The 20,006-nt window shown below is 38.3% G+C and overlaps 1 protein-coding gene across 1 annotated transcript in view; it reads left to right on the forward strand.

The window, feature by feature from the left end:
* LOC132766526 (cytosolic phospholipase A2 epsilon-like) overlaps window positions 1-20,006 on the forward strand; it is a 51,913-nt gene that overhangs the window by 21,568 nt on the left and 10,339 nt on the right. Inside the window, exons 7-15 of the mRNA XM_060760876.2 lie at window positions 8,695-8,737; window positions 10,344-10,407; window positions 12,378-12,544; window positions 13,338-13,430; window positions 14,522-14,559; window positions 15,972-16,107; window positions 16,988-17,124; window positions 17,449-17,671; window positions 18,576-18,690. Coding sequence (XP_060616859.2) covers window positions 8,695-8,737; window positions 10,344-10,407; window positions 12,378-12,544; window positions 13,338-13,430; window positions 14,522-14,559; window positions 15,972-16,107; window positions 16,988-17,124; window positions 17,449-17,671; window positions 18,576-18,690 — 1,016 coding nt within the window. The remainder of the gene's footprint in view (window positions 1-8,694; window positions 8,738-10,343; window positions 10,408-12,377; window positions 12,545-13,337; window positions 13,431-14,521; window positions 14,560-15,971; window positions 16,108-16,987; window positions 17,125-17,448; window positions 17,672-18,575; window positions 18,691-20,006) is intronic.

Genomic DNA, 20,006 nt, shown 5'->3' on the forward strand with positions numbered 1-20,006 from the left:
TTTGACTGCAATTGAACACAAAAGCAGTTGTGCCTTACACCAGATTGTCAAAATGCCTAATTCAGCCAGTCCTGTTTCTTGATTAAAAAACACATGCATATGTATACAAATATGGGGGGCCACATGTGAACATTATTTATTGCATGCATGGATCACATATCACAATTATTTTATTTTATTTATTTACTGTACTTTTTTTATCCTGCTCTATCTCATCTCGAAAGGGGACTCAGAGTGGCTTCTAGTTTCCAATTTTTGCTTGTAGCACCAATTTGTTCTGGGAACACGTAGAATGGCCAAGGCATTTCCTTTTTTCTTATATGGGGGAAAATGCTTTCTAAATTCCAAAGCATTCTGACATTTTGACAGTGTTTTCTTCAGTATTCTGGTTCTCAGTTTCACAGGCTATCAGGATGTAGTCTGTTACCCGCCCCCCTCCCTTCCCATTACTTCTTTCTACTGATGAAAAATTCACCAGGTTAAAATATTTTTTTGGCTTCCTATACATGTTTCCATCTCGTTATACCTCCCATCATAATAAATATAGATGAATTGTTGACTCCAGTGGATGATAATGTATTGCAAATCCCAGGCTTATACAAATTATTTTATGTTGCCACGAAGTATTTATTTATCGTGTCAGAAGCAAATTGAGGGTACAGTTAAAATGTATTTAAAACACAAAGTTAAAAACTTGGCATTATGTTAAATTTCCTTTGACCAGAAGCTGGCCACTTGGAGTGCCTCTGGTGCTGCTGTGAGAAGGTCCTCCATTGTGCATGTGGCAGGACTCAAGTTGCATTGTACTAGGTGGTTTGTGGTTTGTCCCCCTCGTATAATAATAAGTTTGCTCTCCTCAAATAATAATAACAACAATAATAATACTTTTATTTTTACTCGCCTCTCCTTGTGGTTCAAAGTGGGTCACAGCACAGTCAAAACACACAAACGTTGTAAAAAACCTATAAATACACACATTAAAATGTAGTTCTAAAAAGATACACATTAAAACATATTTGCATAAAACATATATTAAATACACAGGGTAGAGGTTAAAATGAGTTTTAATTCATGCTTAAAACTGGCTGGGTAGGCCTGCTCGAAGAGATAGGTTTTTAGATGGATTTTAAATTCTGACAGCACATTTAGCTGTCAGAGCTCTTTTGGCAGGTCATTCCACAGTCTTGGAGAAGCTGATGAAAATGCTTTCTAGGTGATGGTCACCAGTTGGGTTCTGGCTGATTGGAGTAACCAACTTCCATAAGATCTAATTGTGTGGGGCAGATTGCAAGGGAGAAGGCAATCCTGTAGGTAACCTGGACCCAAACCATTTAGGGCTTTAAGGGTCAAAACCAACATCTTGTACTTTGCCCAGAAATTAATTGGCAGCCAGTGGAGTAACTTTAGGATAGGTGTAATATGCTCACTCTTACATGTTTTTGGAAGCAATCTGGCTGCCATATTTTGAACCAGCTGGAGTTTCCAAACTTGGTACAAAGGTAGTTCAATATAAATCGCATTCATTGCAGAAGTCCAACCTTGGGATTACCAGAACATGCACTACCATCTTTAGGTCCTAATCTAGTAAGAGGTGCAACTGGTGCTCCTTCCTAGTAGTACGTTATCTTTGTCAAACCTGGGTCCATGACAGCAGAACTCTGGAGTTTCCAATTGTTGACAATGTTTGAATCTACTGAACTACATCACAATTAAAGGTGCATGTCCAGATACAAAACACTATATTTGTTAAGAAATCAGTGCTGCAAGCATGTGTGTGCATTTAGCTGAACATACAAACCAGTAACCTTTCCAAAAATATCACACCAGAATGTCATATGTGAAGGGAATGCTTATACAACAAACAAAAAAGCAGACTTGTCCTTGGAAAATATTGCAAAATTGTGCAGTTAAATTAAATTATTGTTTTTAAAAAGGCAAACAAACAGAACAAAAGGAACAGCTAAAAGCAAAGCACCCAGATGTCCGCTTTGTCTGCTTGCTGGAAATTGAATGGCTGCAGTTTGAGAACAGAAAAGTGAAACAGAAAAAGGTTACATCCACAATATGCTAACACCACCATGAGGATTCACACATTATCACAGCCGCAGATGGAAAAGATACAGTATTAGGATCCTATTCATGCAATCATGTCCTGAACAAACTATGTGTGGACTTTGACAACTTCAATAAAATAGATGTATTAGTGCTGACATTTTGGAACAGTTATACGCATGGTGGTCCATGGAATACTTTAGTCAATCTCCCCTGAGTCAAGAGACTACATATGTAGCTCGGCCTGCTTATGGGTGACAACGGAGCTCCTAGCAGGCAATGGTTGAGGAGGTGAGTTTTTTTTCATTTAGGGAGTTGTGTTATTGTGTTTATTTATTTGTGCTTAATGAATACCAACATTCAGTATCTTTTTATTCTTTATTTGCTTACAGGATCCAAAGACGAGGTGCTAGGGTTCATGCAGCTGCAGCTCCTGCTCCAGCTTCAGCTCCAGCTCCAGCATCCAACCCTGGTCTTCTTGTCAGAGGAGCCCGTTGGTTTGAATGGCTTCGCAGTATTGATATCCCTAGGCCCCCTGGATTCTAAAATAATGGAGGACCTCAGATTAAAAGGATTTCTGTGAATCCTGGGAAACAAAATGGTATTTCAGATTTCATAATTATCTAAGCAATTTTTAAGATGTGTATAACAGGAAAATATACTTTATAAATTTTGGAAATTTTGCTTAAAATAAGAAAGTTGAACTTGTGTTGTATTATGTTAAGTGTGGGCAAATGTAAGGGGGCCAATTTTCCCATCATGGCTCCACAGCAAGCTCACATGCTTCTGCTTTCCTCTGTGACACTCTAAAAATAGTCTCTGGAAATGATGTGTGTAGATGAACACAGAGATGGTGGTAGGGTTCCTTGGAGATTGTGTGGGTATGTTGGGGATGTTTTTATATATTGGGGGATTTTCTCCAACATTTTCAAGCAAAATTTGTTCTGATTTTTCTAAAGGACAGGGAGGGCTTTGAGTGACCCGCAGGGGTTTTCAAGGGTCACTGAAGTTGACTCCAGAGCTCCATGTGGATCATGAACTGCAACTGTCTATATCTGAGTTACATGAATATCTGGGTTGTTGTAGGTTTTTCGAGCTGTATGGCCATGCTCTAGAAACATTCTCTCCTGACGTCTTGCTTGCATCTGTGGCAAGCATCCTCAGAAGTTGTGAACCTCACAGTCTCTGAGGATGCTTGCCACAGATGCAGGTGAAATGTCAGGAGATAATGCTTCTAGAACATGGCCATACAGCCTGAAAAACCTACAACAACCCAGTGATTCCGGACATGAAAGCCTTCGACAATACATGGATATCTCTTAGTTGCCCTGCTGTGATCACCTCATGTGTTCAGTGCAGATGGATGAGAAAACAGTGTGGTTCATTTCATGGGCCTGGCTTCAGGGGGCTAGATGGACTAAAGGAAATACTTGAGATATCTAGAGTTAGAAGTATGTGGTTGTGTGCTGCCTTTGGGTGGTTAATTTCTGTTTTTGTTCTTTCTTTCTTTTCAACAGATATGAATTTGAGAACCTTTATTCATCCAAAGATGCCAGCGTGAAAATATCAATGAAGAATAAAACCCTGAGAAATGTGAATAAATGTATAAAAATATGTATGATATATTTATTAAAATATGACTATAGAGGAAACAATGTAGTACTAAATGTGTGTTTCTTTCTTTTTGTTTTGCGTCTGGAGTGACTTGAGAAATTGCAAGTTGCTTCTGGTGTGAGAAAATTGGCCGTCATCAAGGACGTTGCCCCGAGGATGCTTGGATGTTTTACCATCCTGTGAGAGGCTTCTCTCATGTCCATGCATGAAAGAGCTGACAGACGGGAGCTCACCCTGCTCCTCAGATTTGAACTGCCGACCTTTTGGTCAGCAGTCCATTGCGCCACTGGGGGCTCCTTATTTCTTTCTATTAAACCAATATTAATAATTTAAAATGGTTTTGTCACATATATTGTTTTTTTCTTTTTCCTTTACCTCATTTTATTCCACCTTAGAAGAAAGGTGGGATAAAATGAGGTATGCCCCATTTTATGTTCACAACAGCCCTGAAAAGATCTTGGGATTTGAACCCAAAGTTGTCTGGTTATAGGACTTGATTACAATGAGGAAGGCAGAGTGGCATTGAACCTTTGTGCCTACAGTGCCATTTGTATCCTGGTACCAGTTTGCCTTCTGCCTGCAAGGTCATGTGACATCAGTGGGCAGGATTCTCCTCTGGTCTCCCCCTCTCTTGCAATTTCCAAGATGATTGTTTCTCTCTCTCTCTCTCTCTCTCTCTCTCTCTCTCTCTCTCTCTATATATATATATTTGCACAATTGCTCTAAAATACAAATTAATTTAAAAGTTAAATTAACCACAACATGCTGGGTAGGGGAAAAGACAGGGTTACAGAGAGTGTGAAGCAGACTATTGCACAACCACAGATTAGCAAACCAATCCAGTTTTGCTACTGTAGAGAGGTGTGACATTGAAGGATCTCAACTTGGTATGTATCCATTATCTATACTAACTCAGCAAGATGGTATGATAAAGTCCATATTCTGGTTTTCTGAACATTATATTACTCTGACTCTTTTCTGCTGTAGCCTGTATTTCAGTTGTGTCATCTCCTAATGCCAATGACATTCTATCTGTGTACATATAGTTTTCCATTGTGTGTTGGTATATTGGTGATGGTGAAATGCATCCCATTGCAGAACTGGTTGCATGATTGGTTGTAGAACTAGTCACACATGTGGCTGCACAAATCTTTTCAAAATTGGTTACAGAAGCAATAGCATATCTATGAAACACAGGAGTAAATGTGTTACTCTTTGTGTAGCTTCAAAAACCAGTGCCACAACCAAGGTGTTTTTGTTTACTTTATTCTTTGATTGGCAACAGAGAACTCAGAAGATAAGTGTCAGAAGACAACATGCATCACAATATTCTTGTTTGAAATGCCTCAAAGATTTTTTGTCCCTCTACATTTGAGCAACCGGAACAATTGGAATAGGAAATCCAAGCATAATCATTTCAGACATAAGAGTTTCATTTAGACAGAGATGGAGAGAATTTTGCTTGGGTTGCATTTATATAAGAATGATCTAAATTTGTACTGCTGAGGTGACTACATTAATGCAGGTAGTATCGATAACTTGAAGTTCTCATAATTTTGTGCTCTAGTTATCTGAAAAACAAAGCCCCAAATGTTTTAAGAACAATTGCTTCTCGCTAGATCAGTCCATAGACATGTCTAGTCCAATGGTTGTGTTTACACAGTGGTCAGAAGAAAGCAGAGGCTAATTCCTTGTGAATAAAAATGTTGCCAAGAAAACCCTATGATAGGTTCACCTTTGGGCCATCATAAGTCAGAAATGATTGAAGGCACACAGCAACAATAGCAAAAACTGTCTTATCTCTAAAGGAAGGAAATGAGTGCAATAACATCCTGCTCATTTATCCTAGCAACTGGTATGTAGATGCATATTTATTTATTTATTTACTTACTTTACTTCTATACCGCTATTCTCAGCCCGGAGGCAACTCACAGCAGTTCATATTGCCTCTGATACTCGAGGTCATATAATGTCATCAGGCCAGCAATCACTGATTGCTATCTTCTCTAATCCTATTGTAAATCCAAATTGACTGCTCTCAATATCTCAATTTGGTAGTGATTTCCACACATTAATTATGAGCTTCCTTTAGTTTACTTGGAATTTCATCATAAACAAATAATTTTGGATTGTAGTGTACTGACAGACAGAAGAAAATATGGAATTGCTTTTCTTTCTAGCCACTCCAATTGTCTACAATCTGTTTTAAAATGGAAGAAAAATAGATACTGGAAGTTTACCTCAGCCCATTGTTGGAAGCTGTAAACTTTTAATGTCTTTTAAGCTTAACTTATAATATTTTATCATGTGGTTAAATGTGTTTGATATATTATATATGTTTATCTATATTTTAACTTCATTGTTCAATCTTATATGGTCTTAGGTTGTTTTATTGTATTTGATGTATTTAATATTTGTTTGTTTTGGCATTGAATGTTTGCCAATTTGTTACATTGCTGGAAACTGCCCTGAGTACCCTCAGGGAGATAGGGTGGGTTATAAATAAATTATTATTATTATTATTATTATTATTATTATTATTATTAAAACATTGAAGGCAGCCCAGCAACAGTCTCATAATGGAAGATGGAGTGGCCTGAGCTGTATACTCATGTGTTTATTCACACAGTCATCTAGATAGAAACAACAAATCCCTCCTCATCTCTGCTATGTAGACTAAATCCAAAAATGAAGAACTCACAATGAACTAGCCCCTCCTATCTATAAATACACTTCTGATATTGAAGCCAGCTTTGGATGGCTGAATGGTACGCAGTTTGACTAAAAGCAGGTAATTCAGAACTTGATATGTCCTGGAAGTGCCGGAAGTATCCAGCTGAGAGAAGAAATTACCGCTGTATTGGTGATACATCACAACAGACTTGTCAACAATTTCATCTTGGCACTTGGATTGAGATGCTTAAAGGCTAGCTCCAAAGCACAGATTATGGGAAAGTCTGTAGAAGGTTCAAATAGGGATCTAAGTTAAGGGTGTTTCCAGACAGCACAAAAATAACAATAATCCAGAAGCAACTAGAAAGTAACAACAACAGATTAAGGCTACATCTACACTGCCATATAAAACCTAGATTATTTGCTTTCAACTGGATTATATGACAGTGTAGACTCAGATAATGTGGATCACCTGTCTTGATATTCAGGATTATATGAAGGGCCCTTGGTTACTACTTGAAAGGAAGACCACCCATGAATTCCTGAAGGAATGAACTGACAAAAGTGCTTCTGAATATTCCTTGCCAGAAAACCCCATGGTTTTGACTTTTGATAGATTTTGCAACATGAAGAAGAGGCATGACTAATATGATTAGCAATACAATTGAATACTATCTTAAAAGGAAGCCCTGACTTTACTGGGTTGCTATAAGTCTGCAATGACTTGGATGTACACACAACAAAAACTAAAAGTGAATATGCAATCTTATCCTTTGGCATTGTGATTTAGATTGAAATCTCATTGAGTTATTTGCTTCCACTGTTTGTTACAGGGCTAATAAGTGCATCTTGTTCATTGTAGTGTTTCATTATCCTTAAGGCATTATGCAAGAAGAAACTCCCTTTCAAGATAAGAAATCAATCTCATAAAATGATTGTTTTTTCTATAATTGTTTGTTGTTTTAAAACACCTTGGGCTTGTTCATGGCACATAATGACAGTGCGGAATTTCACATCACCTGCCATATCCATATCCGATGGAATCCAGGGGTTTGTTATTTGGAGATTCAATGCAACTCTCTGGCTGAGAATTCTAAATCTCCAATATTTTCCATGGGAGTTAAAGTGAAATACACAGTTGTTTCTCCATATTCACTGTTTGGAATTTTGTAAAATCAATTATCCATGGATTTGTTCTTTCTAGGAATCTCTAGATCCTTCACAGTAACTTTATGGTCATGTTGAAGGACCTAGAGATTTCTAGAGAAAGCACCAATCTGGGAATCTCGAATCCCTCCAATGTGATTTAATGGTCAGCTTTCAACAGAGGTCACCATATAGCCATGCTGGATGATCTAGAAATTCCAAGAGAGATGTTCTATCAGGTAAAGAAATAGCAGTGTCTTTATTCACATTTTCCCCACTTTCATGGGGGTCCTTGGTCCAAGGCAGAGATATCTCCAGCTCATCCCTTGTTTGGGCATCAGCCTGCACGTCAACGACTTAAATCAAGAAATAGTTTTCTAAGATCTACAGAGACACTCGCTGGAACACCTCAGCAAGTGAGAGTCCAAAAGTGGCAGGCTCAAACCCAGAACCTCAATCAGTGGCTGATACCAAATGAGATACTCCCTCCTGGACACACAGAAAACTGGGCGACTTGGAAGGCACTGAACAGACTGGGCTCTGGCACCACGAGATGCAGAGCCAACCTCAAGAAATGGGGCTACAAAGTGGAATCCACAACATGCGAGTGTGGAGAAGAGAAAGCCACAGACCACCTGCTGCAATGCAACCTGAGCCCCGCCACATGCACAATGGAGGACCTCCTTGCAGCAACACCAGAGGCACTCCAAATGGCCACCTACTGGTCAAAGGACATTTAGTCAACTACCAAGCTTGCAAACTCTGTTTTGTCTCTTTGTGAAAAATTTGTTAAAAATGTAATACAATTGTCTGGTTGATACTGACACGATAAATAAATATGGGGGTCCTGTGCCCGTAACGCCAGCAAATGTGCAGAGCTGACTGTAATGCTATAATATGAACAGGTCCTTATTAAAAGGATTGCAGCCGGTGATATTCCTTTGCAGATAAAATGCTATTTGAGCCACTTGCTATTCTGTCTGGAAAATGGGGAGTGAATAATATCTTTCCTACTACTCTCCTTGGCAATCTTCATGTCGTGCTAAAATATTGGGGAGGGGCTTTTGAATGACATGACAAGAGCCATGGGAACTGCAGGGTGGAGGGGAGTTGAGAAAAAAATGGATTTGATCCAAAATACCAATATATTTAAAGTTGTCAGTATAGAATAACAGATTGTAACATTTTCATTTATCATTTCTTTTTCAGATCAGACCATTCTGAAAACCTCGTTACCAATGGAACACTGGTGGTAATAAACTCAAAACACTCATTTCTAGGGCCCCCCTCCCAAATATTATGGTAATATGAGAACATTACACCACTTTGCTTTGATACTTATTTGTTGCTGCTGTGTTGAAGCACAAGGATGTTTATCTTTCTACTGCTTTTAAGTAAGCCAGTATCTCCATAATAGTTTTGTTTCAGGAGACAATTTTCTTGTAAAACCAGTGAACACGTTTTGTCTTTCTTATTTTATTATTTTTCTGTGGCTCCTTCAGCACTGCCATGTAGAATCCAGATTATCATCTTTGAGCTGGATTATATGGCAGTGTAAATTCAGATAGTCCAGTTCAAAGCAGATAATGTCGGTTTGATAATCTGGGTTATATGGCAGTGTAGAAGGGGCTTGAGTATTAAGTAGGACTGTAATTCTTTGCTAATTTCATTCTTGAAGGCAATACGTTATTTTAGCCATTCTCTTCCGATGATGAAAAAGTCACAGTTCAGGATTTATTTTGCACAGAATTTGCACATGGTGTTTTTATGCAGAAAGCAGCATTATTTGCACAATCAACCAATCAAAACAAAAAGACCCCCATGTGCCAGTTTTTGCACAGAATAAGTCTTAAACTGTGAAAAGTTCAAGATTCAACTTGTCAGTGGTGAAGAAACACATTTTTATCTTAAACTATTTTTAAATATTATTGCCAGCCCTAGTGTTCTGTTCCCTCTCTTTATTTCCTTATTATTAAAAAAGCATATTTTTGACTGAGGTCTTTAAAATAAAATAAAACCTAACTTTTATTTACCAAATCCTGGCAAGTATCCCAGTAGATACAAACTATGGTGAGATTCTTCAACACAGCAAAGAAAGCTACTATTTTTAATTTAGCAACAGCAACAATAGAAAAAATCTAGAGTTTTTAAAATAGCAAGATGTTGGGGTTTGTGTTATTAGAAAATAACAATGACAAAAGCAACAACAGGCAGGTATATAAAAAACTGCACAAATATTTTGCATTCTTGAAAGGGAGAAAATAATTGAAAACGGCACAAAAGCTCTGCTAGATCAACCCACTTGATATTGAAACTTCTGATCTTTTGTCCTTCTTGTTCTCATGTGTTAACATGAAATAAGCAGAAATTTGCATCTTGTGTTCAATATTAGTTATTGCTGAGATCAAGAGGACATGACAAACAAGCATAATTCAGTAACAGAGGATATGTGTTGCAGACAGAAGGTCCCTGTTAAAAGGATTAAGCAGGAGATCACATGAAAGGCCTTCCCCGAGATGCTAGGGACAGAAAGCAATAAACTAGAAAGACAAGTAATCTGACTTGATATACAGCAATTCCTATTCCAGAGACATAACCGGAAAGGCAGAAATTACTGTGGGCCATCTTTTTTTTGTGGATTGCGTTCCATACAATTAGCTTGGAAGCATGTGAATTTGCCAAGTATTTTTCTGCAGTTTTCTGCAGCTCCATCAATACAAATGAAATAATGATGTGCATGTTATAGCAGTAAAGGGAAAAGTGAAACTATGAGCTGGAAGGGCAATAAGAAGTTTGAGGGTGCTCGACGTTGCATGTTAATTAAATGTTGAGATGCTTATGCCACATTACTTTTATAGGCTCGTGAAATTTCATGTCTGGAGATTATAGTGGATCTTGGGAAGCTGAAGCAACAATACACAAGTGAGGTCATTGCATCATTAACTAGTTATGTATGTATTGCATTGAACCAGTAACTCAGAAGTTCTGAAAGATTTATGATGGCATCTAGTGGGCCTTTAATGGGTTTCAACATTTTGAATATGTACAGAATTTTTATGCATGTTCCTTTCACATTAGACAGCACGTCTATTTGTTTTGTAGACGGTTATCTTTACTTGAACATAAACGATACGCTCAAGGGGCCACAGCTCGATCTTATATGCAAGGGCTCTGAAACATCATTTTTGGGGTGTTGGAAAGGTATGCAGTGGCTTATCAGGATATGTTTTTGGAACCCAATCACCTTAGACAGTAGTGGACCAGTTTGTTACAGAAAGATCAAATTTAGAGGTTGCTCCGTTTGTCATTGAGGTGACTCTACTTCAAGGTTAAACATTTCTACAAAATTTCTCTTTGACTACCAACAGTGGGGATAGGGAAATATTTACTTCTTATGATGTTTCTGCTGTCTATCTTGATGAAACATAATATCTTGGAAATTTGGTTCAGAAGTACCCACTGGACACATCTACACAGGCCCTACACCCTGAAGTGGGCAAGAAAAATCTCTGTAGCATTTACATGACACGTGAAGCCATCTCATGCTCCATGTTGAGCACATTCACATAATACACTTTTGTTCCAAATTGGGGAAAGTCAGGAAATGATCCAGCACTTCCTTGTCACCATCCTGCTTTTCCTGTAATAATATCATTATAATATAATATAATATAATATAATATAATATAATATAATAATGTGAAGTCTTGCCTCTGCCCTTTCCTCTCCTTTATTTCAGTTCTCCCTGTTTATAGGCCTTCCCAATAGTGTAGATAACTTCATTTGTATTAGTTTTTGGGTGGAGCTTAAAATCTCCCCCCCTCCAGAAGCCAATCTTAGTTGGTCTATTCAATTTCTGTATAGAGTTTTTGCTGGACTCCTTTTTCTACAGTCACTAGAGGCTTGGGACATTGTCTGGAAATCCTAGGACGAAGCAATCTAAACAGGCATTCATAGCACCTGCTGCATTTAGCAGCATTATTATGGCAACAGTCCAAAGGACAGCAGAAGCTTTTGGCCAGCCTAAGCTTCACAGGAGAGAAGATTAAGACAGTTTGTAAGCAACAATTTATAATCCATCACTTTACACCAGAGGCAAAAGACTTTCAAAGACCCTAGAAAGATGACTGCAACCAGCAAGATCTCTTTTTGTAATGTATTGTTTTAAGTTACCTTATGATAATCCCGGGTGGAGTTAATCGTTTATTCATCCTGTTTTCAGTAAACTCATTTGGTTATCTTTTCACCTTGCCTAAAGTGCCTCTGTGTTAAAGGGTCTTAGTCTTAACAGAAGGTATCAGATAGCCCCTGAGTAAAGCCAGACAATATAGTTCAGGCATGCCATCACATATAATGATAAAACTTTATTTCTAATCCGCCCTCCCTCCCCGAAGGAATTCAAGGCAGTTTACACACACAAAAAGGCAAACATTCAGTGCCTCAGATGAGTACTCCATGGCATGGGGAAACTGGGGTGGCACTTATGCATTGTTATCACCGTAGTGATAACAGCATGGTATTCCAAAGAGCTGCTGGCTTCCCTGGAGAGGATAGGGTGATTGCTCTTTCCTCGTTGGTGTCATTGTTTACATTGGCAAAGATGTCCAAAGGAGCCCTTTGGAGGCCTGTAGCTGCTACTTGTGATGATAACACAACACAAGTAAGAGTGGGTGTTCAGTGAGGCTCTACTGGATACTTTGGACTCTGTCCTGCTGCCACAGCGAGATGGAGGCAGGGAGTTTAGCTACCCTTGGGGCCAGTCTGGAGCACTGCCAGCTTTAATTATTGGAATTCTGTATATATTGACCATAGCTAAAGTTTTCCATTAGACAAAATGGTCCAGCTGTTGTTCCTTTTATTTTGCTATCTTGTTTTGCTTATTTTCTGTGCAGAAGGTGAGGTGACTTTTACAGTCAAAGGTTCCTATGAGGAAACACAGAAAATTGCATTTCCTCCTGATTCCTGCTTTGATAAAAGAGTTGCCCTTCAGTTTCACTGTCTAAAGAATCTTCAGTCAAATCTGGAAATCACACTACCGGATGAAGAAGAATGGTCACATGTATGTTACTCTTGTTAATGCTGCAGTAATGGTTTGGGGCTGAAATAAATTAGGGGAGCAATCCTCTAGCAATATATTGTTGAAGGTTTTAATGGCTGGAATCACTGGGTTGTTGTATGTTTTTGGGCTGTATGGCCATGTTCCAGAAGCATTTTCTCTTGACATTTTGCCTCACAACCTTTGAGGATGCCTGCCATAGATGCAGGCAAAAGTCAGGAGAGAATGCTTCTGGAACATAGCCATACAGCCTGAAAAACATACAACAGCCCAATCCTCTAGCAATTTCTCCTAGTTCGACCTTAATGTTGAAAAAAAAAAAGCATTTTCAATTTTTTCAAAGATCAAATCCAAAGAAAAGAAATAGCTAGATTCTACAGTGCAATATTTTTGTCATACTACTATTTTAAAAATAGAGTTCAAGTAGAAATTATGACTTGACATATATACATTTTAAATATTACAGATTTAATCTGCAGGGACAATGAGCTCTTCTGATTGAACTGCTTTCACCAGAAATATAAGGAGATATTTCCTCTTGCTGGTGCTCCCTGTGCCCCTCAAAATGGCATACAGAAAAATGGGGGAACCTCTGAAGCCAATTATGGGGTATTTGGAGGCAGAGAGAAACAGAATGGAAAGTCATCCTGCAGGAGCACTCATATGATAGTACCTTCATAGAGACTCATTTCAGTTAAAAAAGTAAATAAGTGTATTGATGTTAATCTTGTGCAATGTAAAACTGACGTGACACATGTCAAAGACGTCTTTAAAACGTATATATTTATGTCTTTAGTTAATTGCATTTGAAGAAAATGAAGAAAACAATTCCACTATGGTTTTGTCTTTGATTGATCTTCCCATAAAAAAGACAATAACACTAGCAGAGGTAAGTGCTTTGTTTGTTTTTGAAACACACAACTTTGTGATGAATTTAATTTAACGTGAAGGAAAGCTGGGGATGTGGAATAGGAAAGCAACCATAGCTCAGTGTCAGATCACATACTGTACTTGTCTAATCCCAGGCATCACAAAGCAGGGCTTGTAAATGTAAATGGCTCATTTGTATATCTGAATATTTGTGCCCTGTAATCTAATGGTCCAGAAGTATTTTCAAAAAGAAATATACAGGAGGGTTTCTCTATACTTTCATATTAGGAAATAGTTTATGGTATATTAACCATTGCCACCTAAACAGTTCTGGCTCAAATATGTGGTCCTACCCTGTGTGTAAATAACTTTCCCCGAGGTCTTAATTTAAGTAATATATATCATATAACTAACAGGTTGGTTATCTAAGGCCCCATCTAGACTGCCATATAAAATCCTGATTATCTGCTTTGAATTGGATTATATAGCAGTATAGACTCATATAATCCAGCTCAAATCAGATAATCTGTTTTAATAATCTGGATTATATGGCAGTGTAGAAGGGGCCTAAAGCTGGATCTGCACTGCCCTACATTCCAGGATCTGATCCCAGATTATCCTGCTTATCCCAGATTATCTGGCAATGTAGATTTAGTTAATCCAGTTCAAAGCACATAATCTGGGATCAGATCCTGGGATATAGGCCAGTAGAGATTTAGCCTGACCAGGGGGTGTGGGGACCTGTTGCCCCATGTCCCACACTATCCTGGCTTCCCCCATACCTCACATGAGGGAAGCCTCTGTAAGCCAACTCAACCCATCTTTCCTGTGGTTAAAGTGAAAAAAACAAAACAACAAAACAAAACCCTGCCACCGTCACCAAAATCAAGCCTGTGTAAAAAGGTCCTAAGTCGGCTCGTTTTTTTAAAGTTGATTTTTTCACAAAATTTTCTAGACTTATACATGAATCTATGGGAAAAATTCCAAAGGTTTTTTTTTTAACTAACTTGCAGGATATTTCATTTGCTTCTAGTTATTGCTGGTGAATAACAGAATTATATTGTTGTACTGTAGTAATGTCAAAGTTTTAATTGTTCTCTTTATTTTCAGGATGAAATAGTTGAACTGCATGTGAAAGCAAAAGACTGGTAACATATTTTTCTGTGTCCATTTCCTCAAACACAAACAATTTCTTCATTGGGAAAATGTGATTTTGAATCTCAAACATGTATGGGACTATATGAAAGATGTCCCAAGTTCTCACAGAAGTAACTTTTTCAACATCCTTTTTTGAATCTGAAGCCAGAGATTTTATCCATAATCTACATAAATTTATGCCATTTTGAAATCCTACTGAAATTAATAACACAAATTAGCCATAATCATAGCTGGAGACGAAGAGCATTTTCAGGATCAACCTGGCCTCCTTGAGTTCCTGTACTGGGAGAAAAGCAGGATAAAAAGCAATTAATAACTAGCTAACTAACTAAATAAGACATTATGGAAAAGTGAAGTATTTTATTTTAAAAACAATGTAAAATTGCAGCTGGTGAGCTTCCATTGCTCTTTCTTGCTGTCTCCCAATGGGAGTTGGGACCGAGAGCAGGACCTCCACCGATGATCTTAAACTCCTTGATAGTTCATAGAAGGAGATATGTTTGGACAGGTAAACTAATCCGGAACCATTTATGGACAAAGGCACTCTGTCTCAAATTTTCAATAGGAAATAAGTAGTCCTGGCCTGCACATTCTTCATTGTTTTGAGGCAATTTGAGGGGATAAGACCTTTGCCAAACAAGTACTATATAAAACCAGCCAGAGCTCACTTGCCATCAGTCACCCAGAGGACCCCCCCCCTTTTTTTGCCTGCTCCTAGACCAGTGGTTCCCAACATATTTTTGACCAGGGCTCACTTTGACCTGGACCCACTTAGACCAAGGCCCACATTGACCAAGGTCCACTTAACCAGGGACCACTTTGACCACTCTCCAACATTAGTACCAAAAGGGGCGGGTCTGGTCAGTTCTGCAGAAAGGAACGGAAATAAAATAAAATAAAATAAAATAAATAAAGAGGAAGGAAGTTAATGGACCAGATTTTTGTTCTTGCGGCCCATTGCTGGACCATGGTCCACAGGTTGAGAACCACTGCTCTAGACTGTGGAATCATCTGCCAGAAGAGATTCAACAGCTTAACGAGCTGTCAGAATTTAAGATGCAACTAAAAACGCATCTCTTCCAGCAAGCCTACCAGTCAATTTTAAATGATGAATTTCATATTTACATTCTGTTACTACTGTATTTTAATCTCTGTACCATGTGTTTTAATATAATTTTATAATTTTATAGTAATATGTTTTAATATATTTGTTTATTTCATGTCTTTTATGTTGATATATTTTGATTGTGTTGCACTCCACCTTGAGCCATGAGGAGAGGTGGGTAACAAATAAAATGGATGATGATGTCCAGCCATAGTTGGACTATTGAAGGTTGTGGTGTCCCCATGCTGTTCAGCTATTTCTGCTGTAAAATTTTATTAATTGTAAACTGTACTGCAGGACAAAAGGTCTGGACGTGCGCTTAGAATATGATTTGTGTCCCGAGGAAAAGAATTTCCTGAAAATGAGGAGGAATTACGTTGCTCCCGCAGTGGAGAAGGTTCTTGAACTAAAGGAAAAGCTGTGTGATGATGAAGTAAGCAAAACAGCTATTCTTTATTAGATGTCGTAGATTATTATTTTAACTTTTCCCTGAAGCAAACAATGAAATTGTGTTCTGCCTCAGAATGTACCTATCTGTTTATATCATCTGTTTTACTTAATATCTAAGAATGTTAGAAACAGTAATTTGCTATGGGATATTTGCTAGGAGCTTTTGCCGCAGCACTGCACTTTTCTTGTGTAGTTGTTTGTGAAGGTTTATGGTCTACTGGAAAGAAAACAAGCTATTGTAAAGTATGTATTGAACAAGAACATAATCTTCTAGGTTGCTTAGAATGCAATTGGATGAGTATATGACTTCCATAAAAGCAATCTAAATTTATACCTATAGTAGTAGTAGTAGTAGTTGTTGTTATAATAATAATTATTATGTTTATTTATACCCCACTTTTTCTCTACACAAGGAGACTCAAAGCAAGCAATATAGTTCATAGTGTTTACTGTACTTGACAGTGACATATTATAGAGTAATTTTAGCAATTTTCAGCCAGTAATAAACAAGTTTTCAAAAATTACACAATTTTGAATGCTTGTTGTAGCCTGGCAAATATTCCAATCAAAATTTAAAACTACAACTTCAGCATTTTTTTTGCACAGAAGATATAATTCTGCACAAATATTTTCTGTGCAGAAAATTATGTTCTTCTGTGAATAACAACAACAAAAATTCATCTGTGGATTTTGTGCTGAATTTAACCAGAACGTCAAAAATTGCATCAGTCTAGGATTCTATTTAATGGGGTTTCTTGACATTCAAAACACATTTTCTAGTATTTATTTCTTCTTTCCTAGTTCTTCTTCCATAAAAAAAGTTTTCTTGTCCAGATTACCACCATTTGTTCTCTACTGAACAGGTTCCTGTGGTGGCAATCATGACGACAGGCGGTGGAATCAGATCATTTACAGCAATGTATGGAAGTCTACTGGGTTTGCAGAAGTTGAATTTGTTAGACACGATTACATACCTCACAGGTTTATCTGGCACAACATGGTAATGAGAACTTTTGCTATTGTTTGCATGCTTTGTTCAAACATATACGTTTTACTACCGTATTGTTTAACATCTTCAAAACAACATGTAAGGGTTTACATCGTCTCAGCGTTGCCGGAAACTTCAGTTTTATGAGAATGACTTTAGGCAAGTTTTTGTTTTTGTTTCACACAGTCACTCGCAATGCTATATTTTTGTATGCAAGATTGTGAGGTTCTTTGGTGCTTTTGTGTTTTAGTGTGTAAAAAAGTGACTCTTTGTGCAAAACTGCCTTTTTGCATTTCTTTTGAGTGTGGAAGATTGTTTTTTTCTTTGGGAATGCAGGACTATGGGGAAATTGTATGAAGATCCTGACTGGTCACAGAAATACATGGAGGAAGCCATTCATAAAGCACAGAAGCAAGTGACCAAATGCAAGCTGGGCTGTTTTTCTGTGGATAATCTGAAATATTATCGTCATGAACTGAAAGAAAGAACCAAGGAGGGCTACGACACTTCATTTATAGATCTCTGGGGACTTGTCGTTGAGTCCATGTTAAATGATGGGGTAATGGCATTTTTGGTACTTTGAAATATTATTAAGATTATTCAAAGGAAGAAGGTACTTGTGTACATTTAAATCAGGCATGGGGAATCTTTGGCCCTCCAGGTGTTTTGTACTCCAACTCCCACAATTCCCAACAGCCTACAGGCTGTTAGGAATTGTGAGAGTTGGAGTCCAAAATACATGGAGGGCCAAAGTTTTCCCATGCCTGATTTAGGTGCTTTGGAGGGTTATCATTTGAAAAGAAAATGCTTTTTAACATACTAATTAATTTATGAGATCAAAATACTTCAGGACAGTCCTGGTTCTGCTAGTGCAAATTGTATTTGCTCCCTGTTCTGTTTTCATGCGTGTGGCCCCCTATCTCAGTTCTCCAGGCTTATTGTATTAAAGTTAAGGTCTGCAAAGGAGTTCTGCCTATTTTTGATTGAATGAGAATACAGCTGTCAGCATCATTGGAAATCTTTATAAAACCAGATATATTTACAGTCTATTTAAGTCAGCATTTGTAAGCCTACCTAGCAGACCTTGCAAGTCAGTGACAGTGTCAAGAAGTTGTCAGTTTGGAGATCGTACTAAGGGGAATGTCATGGCAAGGCCAGCCTGTATTTCCCCACATGTGTTACATGACTTTAAATGGGGTTTAGACAAATGCATGGAGAACCTCTATTTGTGATTGTTCACCATGTTGGTGATATGAAACCATGAGTTTTACAATTGTTCTGTTACTAATTACCTGGGAAGCAACAGCAGGGCAAATTACTGCCTCCAAGACTGGGGGAAACATCTGTGAACACATGCTTAGTCAATGGATGTACCCTATTGCATGGAAGCTGAGACTTGAAATGGTCCTTAAACTAAAGAGCTCATAATTTTGACTAAAATTATTTCTTTCTGTCTTTTGCAGAGAGACAATCATAAACTCTCAAATGAGCGACGGGCTGTGACTGATGGTCAGAATCCTTTGCCCATTTACTTGGCTGTTAGTCTCAAAAACGATTACAGTGCTCAGGATTATAGAGGTAATATTGTGATGATAAATTACCTTGCACCTGTATCTGTATTTACTCTATATTAACATATGCTGAATTTCCACTTGGAATCATAGAATTGGAAGAGACCACATGGGCCATCTATTTATTTTTTATTTATTTCCGGTATTTCTACCCTGTCTCTTCTCTACCCCCAAAGGGGGACTCAGGAGGGCTTACATTTTGGCAGTAATTCGATGCCGCTACGTATAAACAATTACAATACAATAACCATTAAAATGTATAAAGCATTAATTAAAAACAGTAAAGCATTAGTTAAAACAATAAACAATATCATCAGCTGTAACACTATTCCAGTTAATTTCCAACCAAAGTGCTAATTATGTCTATTGTTCAAAAGCCTGGTCCCAAAACCACAATTTCAATTTCTTCCTGAGAGTCAGGAGGGAGGAAGCCAATCTTATCTCATTTGGAAGCACGTTCCACAGGTGGGGGGGGGGCACAGTCGAGATGGCCCTTTCTCTCATCCCCGCCAGGCGCATTTGCAACTTTAGGCAGATTTAATAGTACTCTGACAAATCGGAACAGTTCAGCTGGACGGTTCTTAGCGGACGCAATATTGGCCGCAAGAAATGTTTTCTGTCCAAACCCCTGCCGTGCAGGAAAAGCACAATCACAAAATGAATCAGTTCAGTTTGTGTCCCCCCCCCCCCCTTAGATGGGAACAGGCTATACCCGCTTAAAAGTTTTTTTAAAAAACTGTATGGGAACACAGTTATTACTCTGTTTACCCTAAAATAAGACATACCCATAAAATAAGCCATAGCAGGATTTCTAAGCATTTGCGAAAATAAGACATAGTGATAGGCGTGCCTATGCAGCGTACAATTATGGCTCCCCCATCAGGTCTTGGGTGTTCTGTGCGTGCGGCAAGCTGAGCCATAGAGGAAGACATAGAAAGTGAAAGTAAAAGTCTCCTCAGTGAAGTGAGGAGTAGGATGCTCTGCTTTAGGTATTCTGTGTCCTCAGGGGGAAGAAGTAAAGCTATGGCTGCCATTTTACTCAGCACTGTGGGTCTCTCTCCCCCAGCACCAATCAGCACCAGTCTGTGGGCCTCTCTCACCCCCACAAATACCAGTAAAGCTGATGCTCCCGAGCACTGACCAGCAACAGTCAGTGGGTCTCTCTCACCCCACACAAACACCAGGGGATAGGCGGAAAAGCTTAGGCAAGCAGTCTGCTACTGAGCTTAGAGAGATCATCCCATAAATGCAGATAGTTGTACCATACTTGATAAAAATAACACATCCCTTGAAAATAAACCATAGTGTGTCTTCTTGAGGAAA

This window comes from Anolis sagrei, chromosome 1 (assembly GCF_037176765.1).
Source record: "Anolis sagrei isolate rAnoSag1 chromosome 1, rAnoSag1.mat, whole genome shotgun sequence".
In the NCBI taxonomy this organism is placed as follows: Eukaryota; Metazoa; Chordata; class Lepidosauria; order Squamata; family Dactyloidae; genus Anolis; species Anolis sagrei.